The 14289-nt window shown below is 43.1% G+C and overlaps 1 protein-coding gene across 1 annotated transcript in view; it reads left to right on the top strand.

Moving 5' to 3' along the window:
• Positions 1-13980, top strand: part of lpcat1 (lysophosphatidylcholine acyltransferase 1) — a 29297-nt gene extending 15317 nt beyond the window's left edge. The window contains exons 3-14 of the mRNA XM_040020943.1: positions 1473-1687; positions 1951-2063; positions 2196-2256; positions 5913-5971; positions 7075-7109; positions 7480-7534; positions 7655-7737; positions 7810-7935; positions 8307-8460; positions 10797-10895; positions 11448-11586; positions 12109-13980. Coding sequence (XP_039876877.1) covers positions 1473-1687; positions 1951-2063; positions 2196-2256; positions 5913-5971; positions 7075-7109; positions 7480-7534; positions 7655-7737; positions 7810-7935; positions 8307-8460; positions 10797-10895; positions 11448-11586; positions 12109-12242 — 1273 coding nt within the window. The 3' untranslated portion in view covers positions 12243-13980. The remainder of the gene's footprint in view (positions 1-1472; positions 1688-1950; positions 2064-2195; positions 2257-5912; positions 5972-7074; positions 7110-7479; positions 7535-7654; positions 7738-7809; positions 7936-8306; positions 8461-10796; positions 10896-11447; positions 11587-12108) is intronic.
• Positions 13981-14289: the final 309 nt, after the last annotated feature.

Raw genomic sequence — 14289 nt, 5'->3', positions numbered from 1 at the left:
CAGACAAAATGGCTGTTAACAAGCTCACGTACCTGCAGAAGACATAAAACACACTCAACAGGTGTCTTCTGATGGTACCAGCAATTGTAGCTCCTACAATGTAAAACAACATCACAAAAAGCACAGAAAAACGGTAAATCCAAACACATTTCCTGCTATGCGCAGCAACCACTAGGGGGCTGACAAAGACTAACTGCCAAAGAGCATAAATACGGCAGAAACACTATTTAACAGCAACCCGCCTTTGTTTGTTACACAGAAACTTTCTAACATCAATATGAACCTATATACATCGACATGTACAACTTATGTAACAACATTCACACCAGAAACCATAAAAATGCCAGAGCCTTTCATTACAGGACTTACCCTCACAGTGCAAACGCGCGCTGTGAGGAGCGGAAGCCTTAGCAGCTTCTAAACGTTAGAGTGAGATCCGGTTTCTGGGTTTTCAAAATAAAATACAATAAAAAAAAAGATAAAATTCACACTTAAAATGATAATTAAGAACAGGTAAGTGCATGTTTTTCATATGTATTTTTAACTCCGTTACACAAACACCTGAAAGTCTTCGAATGTATCCATGTATTTCCGTGGTGTAGGGCTGTTCGATATAACGATATATATATCGGATGAGGATATAAAAACATCTATCGTTTCATTTTACGCTATCGTTTGTTTCGTGGTGTCGCAAAATAAACTGTTTACGGCAATATTTTTTTCATCGTTTTGATGGTCACTGTAGTGGCTATATTAATTTCTTAAAGTTCTCTCTTTCTCTTATATTTAATATAACCACACTACGGACGGACAAGCGCCTGTTTTTATGCGTTGTGGTTAGCAACAACGACGGTAACAGCATCGCGTGTCCGCTTGTTTATGTTCCACATAGACCTTTCACAATAAAGCTCAAGATCATGTGAATCGCGTGAAAGAGCAGATTATTTACGGATGAGAAGTAAAAAAAGAGCCGCCATGTGCTAAAAAATAAACCTTAGAGTCAAACGTTAGAACAGGCTTTTCCCCGCAGCACGCCGTGTAATAAATGCTCACAAAGAAAACGGCGGCCGTTACAACTTATGTCTAAAAATGTATAGTTTCATGCATTGGGTGAAGTGTCGGGAAGTGTAAATTTCAACATCGCTTGAAAACTCTGCCAGCTAGCAACGTCCCTCTGACCGGTAGGGGAAGTGATTTTTAGCCAATTACAAGTTGAATCTGGTAGTTGGGGTTGTTAGCTAAGATACCGTCATTAAGAAACAACACAACTAATGTGTCTATGTGAGCTAATTTGCGATGTGCACTGGTGGCCCGACCGTAGATATTTATTTTTTTATGCACCTTCTCAGATTAATTCACTGCGTGTTGTGCCATCAGTCAGCTGGCACACGAAGGGCAACCCTGATCTATAGATCAGGGTTGCCGACCCCTGATCTATAGAACATTGCAGCTGTCTGTGTGTCCTTCGTCAGGTTTATAGACCTGTGTCTAAGAGCGATCATGCGAGCCATGTGGTTTTGCGGAGGTTTCCACTGGATCAAAGTGAAGGGACAACGGGTAGAACCCTCTGAAGCGCCCATCCTCACTGTGGCACCACATTCTTCTTACTTTGATGCCATCCCAGTCACTATGACCATGTGCTCCATAGTCACCAAACTGGAAAGCAGGAGCATCCCAGTCTGGGGCAGTAAGTGCACATTTACTGAAATTCCTATACTAATGTACAGCATATGCACAATGTAACAGAATGCATTCAGACAGGTAACTAAATAGATTTAGCTGAGCTCTAGATCCCTCCAGATTTTCTTTCTTTCTTTCTTTCTGTGTGACAAAGACTGTGCATTCTGTTAAGTCAACTCTCCATCAGTTTTCTTTTATTCAGTGTTTTGAACATTAATTCACTTGTTGTGGCTTACTTCCAAAATCCACTTCTTCATCATCCTCTCCCAGCTTTGATCAGCTACATCAGGCCAGTGTTCGTGTTTCGGTCAGACCAAGACTCGAGACGAAAAACTGTCGAGGAAATCAGGCGGAGAGCGTGCTCTGGAGGGAAGTGGCCTCAGGTAAACTACATGCATATACGCATAAGGGCACAGAGATCTGATCTCAGCTGACACCCGGGAATTTAAAGGTGATAAATTAAAAGCGAGAGCAAATTCAAACAAGAAATGAAGAGCGATTTGTGTCTGTTGCAGATCATGATATTCCCGGAGGGGACCTGCACCAACAGGTCGGGTCTAATCTTATTCAAGGCTGGTATGTATTCAGTCCACTTCCTGCTTTGGCCTGACTGTAAAGATAGTCTTGTTGTGTGTTTATTCTTACTGGTTCTCAATAAAACTGCTCTGAACTCGTCATGCATGCAAACTACCTTGATAAAATCTCATTCATTTCCATCTAGACCCACCATCAAGTCAGAAATTTTCACTCGATGGTAAAAGGCTCATTATTACACTGTAAATGAACCACGGCAGACCCGTTCATGTTTGCTTGCATTTTAGCATCTACGTTTATTTCCACAGTTGTTGGTGCTGTAACACTGCAGTGTTAGGCTGCGGCTTTCCAGCCACCAGCCTAACACACACCAGCAACAACAACCACATTAAACAGTCACAGACTTTTAAGCCAGTGAGGTGTGATTGCGGATGCCGCTCAGGTGTGTCTGCCTTCCCTGTAGCGGCACTGCAGACCACGCCCGCTACATACCCGCATCGCCCAACTGAGGCCGGGGAGCCATCTGGCCGAATCAGCCCTGACCGTCGGCACCCCCGGCCCAGCTACCGGGAGGTGTCCATTCAGGTGGCCACCCACGTATCCAGTGGGGCTGGTGACGAGGTGGGTCTGGGGACCAGCAGCTTGGCGGGCGGCTGCTGCACAGGATCACACAATGCGCCAGTCTCTGGTGGAAGTGAGGCCGGTCCGGACAGCATGTGGACCTCTGGTTTGGCAGGAGCCTCGCGCGCCTCGATCTCCATCTCCAGCTTGGCAGGCGCCTCAACCTCCATCTCTGGCTGCGCCGATCTCTCACACACCTCGTCCTCCACCTATGGCTGGGCAGGTGCGTGAGTCAGTGGTGGGCCCGGCGGTTGCTCAGAGGCCCTCCTTTGGGGAGCAGGAACAGGTGTAGGCCCCTGCCTGGCAGCAGCCGCTCCCACCCATGGAGTGGGTATGGGCGCGGTGGCTGGCTGCATCCTGCCTGGCCTCACCCTGGTGGTCAGGATGGGCGCCAGAACAGTCTGGACCTCCTCCACTCCCTCGCTATCGGGGAATGCCGGTGGGGGTGGCAGCAGTGCTGGCCAGAACCCGATCAGAGCTGCCAGATTTTCAATCCTCTGCCTCCCACGTTCGATCCGGTCCGGGAGTTCTTCCTGCTGGCAGCGTGACACCGCCGCCTGCAGTTCCGCCATGCCGCCTGCTGGGTTTCGGCACTACTTTAAATGAACCATGGCAGGCATGGCACCACAGACCCCGCCACATACACCATCTTCCCCTTTTGCACAACTTCCAAACAACAGACTAACCGACTAGTTGCAAGCAGCGTAGTCGAGTAAACTCATTTTACCTACAGCCGACTTTGAGCGTAAGTGGGACCGACCGGTGAAACTACATGATTTAATGTGTAAAATTTCAGAAAAAGTTCAGGTAGTTCACTGCGCAGACTATCGTGTAATCACAAAATAGAAAGTTGTCGTTAATTCACAGAAAAATATCTTTTCTTTTTTCTTTTCTTTTTTTTTTTTAAAGTAAACTTTAGTAGATAAAAAAACAAAACACCCCAAATAGTTGCTAAAATCCAATGTTTGGTTGTTTTTTTTTTTTTTTTTTTTTTTACATGTAATTGTTTATCTATTAGTTCATTGCTCATGTTGTAGTACGGATGGCACTGGGGGGTGGAGGTGATAATACAGCTAAGTTCAAAATCTATGTGCTCCTTCACATTTTCTAAAGCTGTCTAGTGGACTAGATTGGAGTCTTGGCCGGCCTGATTCTGGCCCCCGCACCTTATGTTTTACTTTTCTAAAAGGATGAAACAAATACATGAATAACTTCATGTATCCCTTTAAAACATTTGTGACAATTAGGTTCATTGGTGCCTTTGTTGCCTGACGACTGTTTGGTTATAGTTCTCAGTAGTGGGTGTGTCTGTTAATGGAGACACTTGGTCTGTTTGCTTTGTTCAGTATACATTTCACGTAGTGTGCGTGGACTTGTAAACGATTATTTATGAATGAGGCTGACTCCATAGCTGCCAACTCGAGGTGTAGATGTCTGGTTAAATGAATTTCTCTTTTGACACAGCGAGTCTGGAGGTTCGGTGACTTGCTTCAGGACACAGAACTGTTGCACTCATCTCTTTATGGTCTTGCTTTTCTGCTCACATCCCGTGTGTGTGTGTGTGTGTGTGTGTGTGTGTGTGTGTGTGTGTGACGTTGTCAGCCATTGTTCCCTGCCTGCTCTGTCTAATCCCCTTGCTTCCAGTCCATAATTCGGCCATTCGCAGTGAGCCTTGTGGGTCACACTCTGTCCCGCTTTCACTCACTGTGTGTGTGTCTGGTTAGATCATTGTGCGATGTGTTACCGGTCCTCTCTGGATGTGTCTCCTCTTGTTACATCTCATCACTGGCTCCCAGCTCAACAGATAAACTGTGTGTGTGTTAATGTGCTTAAGCCACCTGTGTGGGAATGCACACTGCAGTTATGTCCTTTTCTCGTTTCAGTCTCTTAATAGAGCGTTTCTTTCCTCATCTGTCTGCCTGTCCTCTTACTATAGTCCCGTCATTATCATTCAGATGCTGCAGATCTCTTTCACTCCTCTTCACGTTCTCACAGTCTCACGAGAAAACCGATTAATTATAACTTTATTCATTATAAATGCAGGTCTCAGCCACTCATCAGTGTTTGTTGGCGGAGACTCTTTGTTGATTTACACTCTAGTTAATATGCCAGCTCTCCATCAGCCTTTCCATCGCTGATATTAAACAACTATTAAAATCCTCCTCGCCCTGCCTCCAGGGCTTGTTATTCAAATACACGCTGAGCTAGGTGATTCATGATGCATGCGTCTGGTTTTCTTTTACTTACTTACTGTAATTTTTTCAGGTTGTTGTGTAGTTAGCTTTTTGTGTTTCATTTACAGGGTACAAGGAACTTGTTATATATTAGATATCTCATTTCTATTTCTTTTTTTCTAGCAACATTTTCTTGAATCTTGGAAAAAGAAAACCCGGTTTTAAATCTACACCAGCTGATTATAGGACAGTTTTGATGATTTGGTGACTTTCAGCTTGAGCTACATGTTCACTGTTTTGCTGTGATATAAGCAGCTTCATTCACAGCAGCATCAGGCAAATGTTTTATCCATCAAAACTCTAAAAACCTATTGTATGGTCTGTGGCCAGCATTAAACAGCAGACACACAAAGTTGGTAAACTGAGCCTGATGCTCATGTGTAATATTTGTAACCCTTTGCAATCCATTCATAAGTTACTGAATAGCTTGAGTAGGTCTTTGTCCAGTGATAAATATTGTATGTAGCTTTTATCAGCCTGCCCATCATCAGCAAGATATAATAGAATTCAATGGAAACGCTCTGTCCCTGTTCCCGATGTTATTTTGAGGTTATGATCTTATCACTCACTAAACCAGTTGATGCAGTCCAACGCTATTCTTTTTCTGTACTCATAAAATCTATTTGGAAACCCCCTCCCCATCATTTTCCATCAAATACTGCTAATTTCTCAGTTACTTTGACTCTATAAAAACAAATAAATTTGACGTATGACATGCCTGACACAAGATAAAGAAGTAGGATTCAAATAAAAGCTTTGAGCTGGGTTTGGGGACAATCGATCACGTTTAGCAAAAATACCAGGTTGTTCTCATCACCTTCCTCCTCCTCTTGTCTTCCTCAGGTGCTTTCATCCCAGGACTCCCAGTGCAGCCAGTAATACTACGCTACCCAAACAAACTGGTATACACCATAAATCTTGTCCTCTTCCTTTTGATCCTATTCTGTGGCTCCTCCCATACCTGCAGCTTTAGACGTAGGTCACGTCTATAGTGACTCCACGTACACTATACACACCCACACTGACACGCCTGTGATGCAGTGAGTTCTTTCCTTCGCATTAGTGTGTTCCTCTTGTGTTGAATGAGCTCATGTTGTAGTGGGATGATATTTCATCCTTTGTTTGTCTCTCACGCACACACGCATCGTACATACGTGCGCATGTACACATGCACACAGAGGTGTCATGTCTCTCTCTCAGCACCTCTCCCCGCTCTTTCATTAAACATGCAGCTCCTGTTACCTCGTTTTTCTTTTCATTCCCTCGAAAGCCTTTGTCACAGTTTCCCGTGGTGCTCAGTGTACTCACTGCGCTGACGTCTTTGACACCGTGGCACCGCAAGACGGTTAAGTGAGGCAGAGAAGGTGAAAATAAAGGACAGGGTGACTGCTTCTTAGTTTGTTTTTTCTCTGCGCACCACAAGATGTGCTTCCATTCAGTCTCTTTGCATTTGTTAATTTAGTGATGGCCGCCTTCTTCGATGCGAGGTCAAGTCAGGTCATGTTTGGCAGCTCTCACGTTATGAGACTGAGTGTGGAATAGCAGCACGCAGGAAGTGTTGTGGAATTAAGGGGGTTTTATGTTTGTTTGTTTTGTTTTTTTGTTTTTTTTTTATTCTTCTCTCGGTTGGGGGTGAGGGGAGGGTCCACAGCTTTATTTCAGTCGTCCTTCCTTCAGGGGAGCGTCGCTATTGGTTAATGCAATTTTGAATCGCAGCCTACCTTGTGTCTGAATTTTAAATGTGATGGCCATGACCCTTGCCTTGAACAATATATTAGACTATTTCCATCTTATAAAATATAAAGTGAGGTGTTTTGCTTTCACAAAGCAAAGTTGAGGCTTCAAAAACAATATTCTGCAAACCAACAGGTGGTTTTTCTATACAGGCTAGGATCTCTGCTATGTTTCACTGTAATAAGTGTGCCTCACAGTGATTATGGATACATAAAGAGTTTGTGGATTTGTATAAAACTGCTTCGTGGGGTGTTTGGTTCTCTCTCCACAGGATACCATTACATGGACGTGGAAAGGTCCCGGAGCGTGAGTGTTTCTTTCTCTCACACACCTTTACAGTCACTGTGGGAATACGCTGGGAATATGTCTGCGAGGCTGTGTGTCCAGGACACTTTTGTTCCATCAGGGAGCGTTAAAAAAAGCACAGCATGCAAAAAACACACACCAAAAAAGGGACCAGGTGCTGTTTTTTTAGCCGACCAGAGCAGAGAGGTGCATGTGTAACGGGCTGGTTAAAAGCAAACATCGTCGTCGGGTGTGATCGACTCCAGCGCATTCCCAGAGTTACATAGAATATACACAAAACAACAACACACACAGTCTCCCACTCTGTTATTAAAGTTACAAGCTGTTTATTTCCATCAGGGTGTAGATGAAGCTTTGTTCTGTCTTCCAGGTTTCACATTTTGTGGCTCACTCTGTGTCAGCCTCATAACTCCATTGAGATTGAGGTGAGCGGTTTCGTATGACAGAAGTCAGCAAACTGACTTATTGCATGCAATTCATTATTATGTTGCCGAGCAGTATGATCAGTGTCACAACAACAAGACTGAGTTGAACTCTCTCTTTAGTACTTGCCTGTTTACAGTCCATCGAACGAGGAGAAAGAAAACCCCGCACTGTTCGCCAGCAACGTCAGAAAGCTCATGGCCAAGTAAGTGTCCAATGATCAACGCACGCTTGCTTTGGATGTTCTTGACTCAAAACTTTTTCTCTGTCCTCGTAGGGCGTTGGACCTGCCGCTCAAAGACCTGTCCTTTGATGACATTGAGATCAGCCTATCGCGCGGCCCTCTGGGCATATATGATTATCGCAGCCTCCTAGAGTTCAACCAGCTAACATGTCGTTTAGGGTAAGTGGTGGGAGACTGGAACGACTAGTTAAACTGCTTGGTTGATGGGTGCTGAGTCAACACTTTGGGAAAAGTGTGTAAACACTGCCACCTATTGGTGGCTGAGCAGAAACACACACCAAAACCAAAAGCCAAAATAAAAAACCCCAATGAACTTCAATTTACGAGTATAATTATAACTATGTTGGACCTCCTTTTTTTTTTTTTTTTTTTTTTTTTTTTTTTTTTTCCTTCCCCCTGGATTTGTTTTAAAAAAGGCTGAGGAAACTCCACACTTTGTACTGTCTTTTTTAGTGTTGTTTCCAGTATGACTTACTCTTATTTAATCTGGCTTCTTTGAGGTTTTTCCTTTTTTTGCTTCGTCCTAACAGACTGAGAGCAGCAACAACAGACAGGGTGCTTGAAGAGCAGGCCAGGAGAGCCAGGAAGCTCCAGGGAGACAAACTGGGTTTGGAGGACTTTGCCCAGTTCCTCAACCTCCCTGTTACAGACACACTTAAAGAAGTTCACAGCTTCTTTGATGAGGTAAACATTAAGGAAGCACAAGATATAGCAAAGGGAAATGTATAAACGTGGATTTAATGTTAAGAAAAGTTGATAAAATAATTTTTTTTAAAAAGATCCAGCTATGCTCAAATAATCACACAAAGTTATAAAATGAGCTCCACAGAAAAATACATAAAAATCTGTTCTTTTGTTTCTTTCTGCAAAATATAAAAACGATAAAATTCTTAAAATTTGTTTCGAAATTCACGAAAGTCACAATAAAATAAAATAAAGTTCTCATAGCAGAGAATAAAAAAAGGTAAAGTCAATGAATTTTACTTCAGAGTTAATGTGTTTGCAGGGTGAAGGGAAGCGGCGAGGCATTTTGAGCAGGACTGACGGGCCACAGAGGAATGTTTAGGATATGAGGAGAATGTTTGGAAGTTTGGAGGCTTTTGGAAGAAATTGCAAAGTTTTCTTCTCCTGCATTTTTGATAGAAACTAGTTGTAGAGTTTTAGATTTTTGTCATTGAATCTGTTTTTAGTGTTGTGACCATTTAAAATGAGCATAGTTTAAAACCAGATCTGCTGCCTTTAACATTCCATTTTATCGGTAACACAACACAGGGTTTGTGTGGTTTAACTCTGCCTGTATGTATCCTAAAAAGGTAAAAGATACATTTTTAATAGTGAGCCACAGTTTGAACAGTGCTTTTCTTTGTGGCATCCTGATACATAAATCTAATAATAAACAGAGGGTTTTACAAGGTGCTCAAAGGAGCGACAATTTTTCAGAAACTCCTTAAAAAAATAAAAAAATTAAAAAAACAATTTCATGAGCTGAATCCTTAAATTAAGACTAGATGGTTTTCTCTGTACTGTGTGAACAATCACACAGTTACAGTCTGACGTTAATATGGAGGCATGAACATTAGGCATTGTGATGGTCCACAGGCATCAACAAATAGATGTTTTTCTTGCTAGTTGTGAGCTCAGCAGCTTCATCTGTTTGTAAGAAGCAGCCAACCATAAAGAAGCTAATTTAAAGGAAGGGGAAAGGCAACCGAAACAGTGTTATTTCACAGGCTCAGTATAAGCTAAATAAGGATTATTATGAGCTATGAGTCATCCAAAGCTTCTCTAGTAAAATTCTTCAGGAATAAAAATATGCAGCTGGAAAAGTGTAATGAGTCCACTTTAAATTTAAAAATTGGGCGTCTTTGTACGTAGACTGAACTTTGTGTGGCTATCTAGTCCTAAATGCAGTCAAATACCATCATAGCCTCTTTAAAATAATAAAAATAATTTGATATTGATAAAATACTTTAATTGGTTGGGCTTGATAGTTAGCTGGGTAGATTCTGTCTATGCTGACCTCTCAACAAACGTCCATCCATCCATCCATCCATCCATCTTCTTCTGCTTATCCGGGGCCGGGTCACGGGGGGCAGCAGCCCAAACAAAGAAGCCCAAACCCCTCTCTCCCCAGCCACCTCCTCCAGCTTGTCCGGGGGAATATCAAAGCGTTTCCAGGCCAGTTGCGAGATATAATCTCTCCAGCGTGTCCTGGGTCTGCCCCGGGGCCGCCTCCTGGCGGGACATGCCCGGAACACCTCACCCAGGAGGCGCCCAGGAGTCATCCTTGTCAGATGTCTGAACTACCTCAACTGACTCCTGTCGATGTGGAGGAGCAGCGGCTGAATGGCTGAACTTCTCACCCTATCTCTAAGGGAGAGGCCAGCCACCCTTCGGAGGAAGCCCATTTCCGCCGCTTGTATTCGCGATCTCGTTCTTTCGGTCACTACCCACAGCTCGTGACCATAGGTGAGGGTAGGGACGTAGATCGACCGGTAAATTGAGAGCTTCGCTTTTATACTCAGCTCTCTCATCACCACAACAGACCGGTGCAGCGTCCGCATCACTGCGGCCACCGCACCACTGCGGCCACCGCACCAATAAGTCTGTCGATCTCCGGCTTCCTTCTCCCGTCACTCGTGAACAAGACCCCGAGATACTTAAACTCCTCCACTTGGGGCAGGGTCTCGTCCCTGACCCGGAGTGGGCACTTCACCCTTTTCCGGCTGAGGACCATGGCCTCACAACAAACACGTTATATTTAAATAAATTAAATAATTAAAGTGCTTGGGCTAAAAGTGGTCTATGTTTAGTTTGAAACCTTGTCTATATAGGAGCTATGACACCGCCACAAAGTTAAAATCAGGGTTAGTGCTTAGTAGGTGAATATACTAGAGACTTCATATGTACACCACAGTCCTCCATTTCAATCGATAACATGGTCAGATCAATGGATACTTGTGCTGTAAGTGTTGGGCTTATCCTGCTCCTTTTGTTCACCGAGGTGTTTTTGTTCCCAGCATGGAGATGGACAGATAGACGTCAGGCGCTACGTTATCGCTCTGTCGACCGTTCGTCGACCCACAAAGTCCATGGAAACCCTCAAACTGGCCTTTGAGGTAAGTTTTTATACTGCTTACTCCGGTTTAACATACACTGACCAACAGCTGAGCAAGTACACCTTGCTAGTATCAGCTTTCACCCTGAGAGATGCCTTATAGCATAGATTTAACAGGGTGCTGGAACCATTCCACAGACACTTTGGTCCATAGTGACATGATGATGCAGATTTGTGAGCTGAACATCCACAGTGTCACTCTCCTGTTCCACCACATTACAACATGTTTTCTATTGGATTGAGATCTGATGACTGTGGAGGCCATTTGAGTACAGAGAACTCATTGTCAAGTTCAAGAAACCAGTTTGAGATGGTTTGACTGGAAGCTAATCTGAAATTCTCAGATCAGCCTGAGTGGCACCAGCAGCCAGCAGCCACCCTTCTTCCTCATTCTCATGCTGGTTTGATTCCAGCCGGTCCCCTTGACTGTGTCTACAGGCCTAAATGCATGGAGTTGGTGCGCTATGATTAACCTGTGCTCATTAACCAGTTTAACAGGTGTACCAGTGTAGGTTTCCTAGCATTGTGCTAATGCTTCGTGCCGGGTTCGCAGATGTACGAGAGCGAGGAGAGCGGGGAAATCCTGGAGGAGGAGCTAGCCGGCATCTTGGAAATCATGTTAGGAGTGAAGGAAGTGCGACTTTCAAGTGTGTGCTTAACGCTCGGACCCGACACAGGAAAGATCACTTATGGTAAGACCCTGTTTCTGTTTGTAACATGTTTTAAGCATTTTAACACACTGACAGAGATGTCAAATTATTTATAGGACCATTGTACTAATGAGCCCACGTTAGAGATGATTGACAGCATCTGTCAGTGTGTCCCCCACTTCGTCTGTGCTGTCACCGTCACATTTGATTTCTTCTCGGCTTTACTGAAGAAAATAAATACCATCTGTTAGACGAGATTTTACATCCACCATCTGCCTTTTCTAGAAACTGTCAAAGCCTCTGTGAGCATTCTTTTCTTGTCCAATAAAAGAACCTTTTTATTTTTACCATAAAACAACCCATCTGCACAAAATAGCCACTTTCAGTCCGATCTCTAATGATCTAGAATGATCAGAGTAATTATGCTAATGCTGCTAAACAAAAGAGCTAATTACATATGCTGTTTAGATGCCACATATTACATGTTATATTTAAGTTTAGTGTTTTGATTATTAAGAATGTAAAGTTAACATTTGTTTTAATCTCACACTCCATCTCTGCCAGATGATCTTCTTCATTACATCCAGCAGTTTCCACACTTTGCTCTGGACTGCCTCCACTTTAAAGACCATCCACGGGATTTCTGCACAGGCCGATCTCCGAGCTGCAACGGCCAGAGCCGCAGCAAAGACGACTAACTCACAGACTCAAGCCACTTTTTTACCTTCTCTATCAGACCCCATCAATGCTGTCACAACGGTGCCTTCAAGTGCAGGTAGAGAAAGGACAAAACTTTTAGGAAGAGTATGAATTCTTGATCCAGATAATGTTTTTATTTTTTTATTTCTTTCTTTGCCTTCCTTTATTTTTAATGCCCACTATAATTTTAAGATACATTTTGTGTGCTCCACAAATATTTATATATATGTTTATAAAGAACAGATTGAAAAAGGAGGATTTTATTTATCCTTATGTATTGGAAGGTTAGCACTGTTGTTATCTCAGGCTAATGGACACTAGCACAATACCCGCTGTCGTGTTGACTTTGCATCTCGGCCCATATTTATGTGTTTATATTCCCAGATTACTGCCATTAAAGTTTCACGCGTCACCAGCATATTGCAGTACATTTGCATAACCATTTGCATTACAATGTCCAGACTGTGTGTTGCTTACTGTACAAGTACCTTTGAGGGTGTTACTGCATCTCACCACACATTCAACAACAAGCTTGTTCATTTAGGTGTCTGCTTTATGCAAAATCAGAGATAACAGCTGTGGTTTCTGAGCTGTAGCACCAGCATCGTTCTCCTCCTCCTCCTCCTCGTTGGGCCTCACCACTGGGGTTTTTGTGCTGTGTTTAGATTGCAGGGGCCTCTTCAGTGATTCTCTCCCCAGCAGAAATAACATGGAAACTTCCACAATGCATCGGCTCTTGCCTGCTCTCCTGACAGCAGGATTGGATGCGTTCCACTAGTAAATAGCAGGATTATCTGTTTTTCTTTTTTTCCTCCACAATAAAAAAGTTTTCAGAGTACTCTCGGGTTCAAAAACTGCTCTTAGAGATTAGAATCCAAAAGGTTCCTCATAAGAGAAAAACTATATACAAATTAGAGCATGATTGAAAATACTTACAATTCTCAGCTTTAAATGACATTTCAGATGATTTTTCATGTGGAGTTTTAGTTATTAGTGAAAATCTGGATGAAATGTCTGCATTTACCCAGACTGAAGTTAAAACACTCCCTCAGTGCTTTCACTCCTGATTTTCAAAAGCACGACTAAAGAGGTGCCAGCGTGACAGCTGTCTGATTTCCTGCTCCGAGAGTCTTAATGAATGTGGGCCCAGATGTTAGACTGCTGCCTGCGACTACCTTCATACTTTCGTTTGTGCATGAACCTACAGTTATATGATGAGCAAAACAATTTCTCCACCTCTGCGTTAAACAGTTCGTAAAACACTGCAAAGGATGACTGCTCGGTATTTGGATGAACATATCTTTAAAAACTTGATAAATAACACGTCTTCGCTTTCACGCATCTATCTCTTTTTTTTTTGGTTTGTTTCTCTGCAGTTTGAAAGTTGATCTGTGATGGTCACATTTCATGCCTTATGCCTAGTTTCCATTATGTTTTAAAATTCAAAGCAGAAATCAAAGTTTTCTGCTTTTTATTTTACAAATACAACCTTCTGTTTTGTCATAGTCACTTACTGTGTTTACCCACTAGGGGGAGCTCTGCTTTTATAGTTGTATCTTAAGATGCTTTGAGTTCTCTAAAACTGCCTGACAGTGTTTGTATGAATCAATGCAGTGGGTCACACTTACCTTAAAGCTATCATCAGTGGATTTTTGTCCATCTTTATCTGTTGTCATGTTCTCTGTGTTTTTCTTTTGATCATTATTAGCGAGTTAATGAAAAGGCAGTTCTGTTCATGCTCATCCTATTGCTTTCGTAAGACCTCTTCTCATCTCGGTCCACGTGGTGGCACTAGCTCCGTATGCTATGTACACCAGAGAGCTCATGCACCACTGCCCACCTGATGGACAGCAAAAGCATTACCTCATCCCTTGCTTTCATTCCTTGAGGTAAAAATAGACAGATTAAGCCTGGGCTTTGATGAGAGAAACCTACAGAGGAGGTGTGGAAGCAGGGAGAGAGGGATAGAAACGGAGGAGAGAAAGTAAATGGATCGTTCTGCTCCAAATCCAATTCCTAATAGCTGCAGGGAGGGAGGGTGGGTGG

Source organism: Simochromis diagramma, unplaced genomic scaffold, assembly GCF_900408965.1.
Source record: "Simochromis diagramma unplaced genomic scaffold, fSimDia1.1 OVJJ01000753.1, whole genome shotgun sequence".
In the NCBI taxonomy this organism is placed as follows: Eukaryota; Metazoa; Chordata; class Actinopteri; order Cichliformes; family Cichlidae; genus Simochromis; species Simochromis diagramma.
Note: the sequence above shows the minus strand (reverse complement) of the source record. Positions and strands in the feature narration are given on the sequence as shown.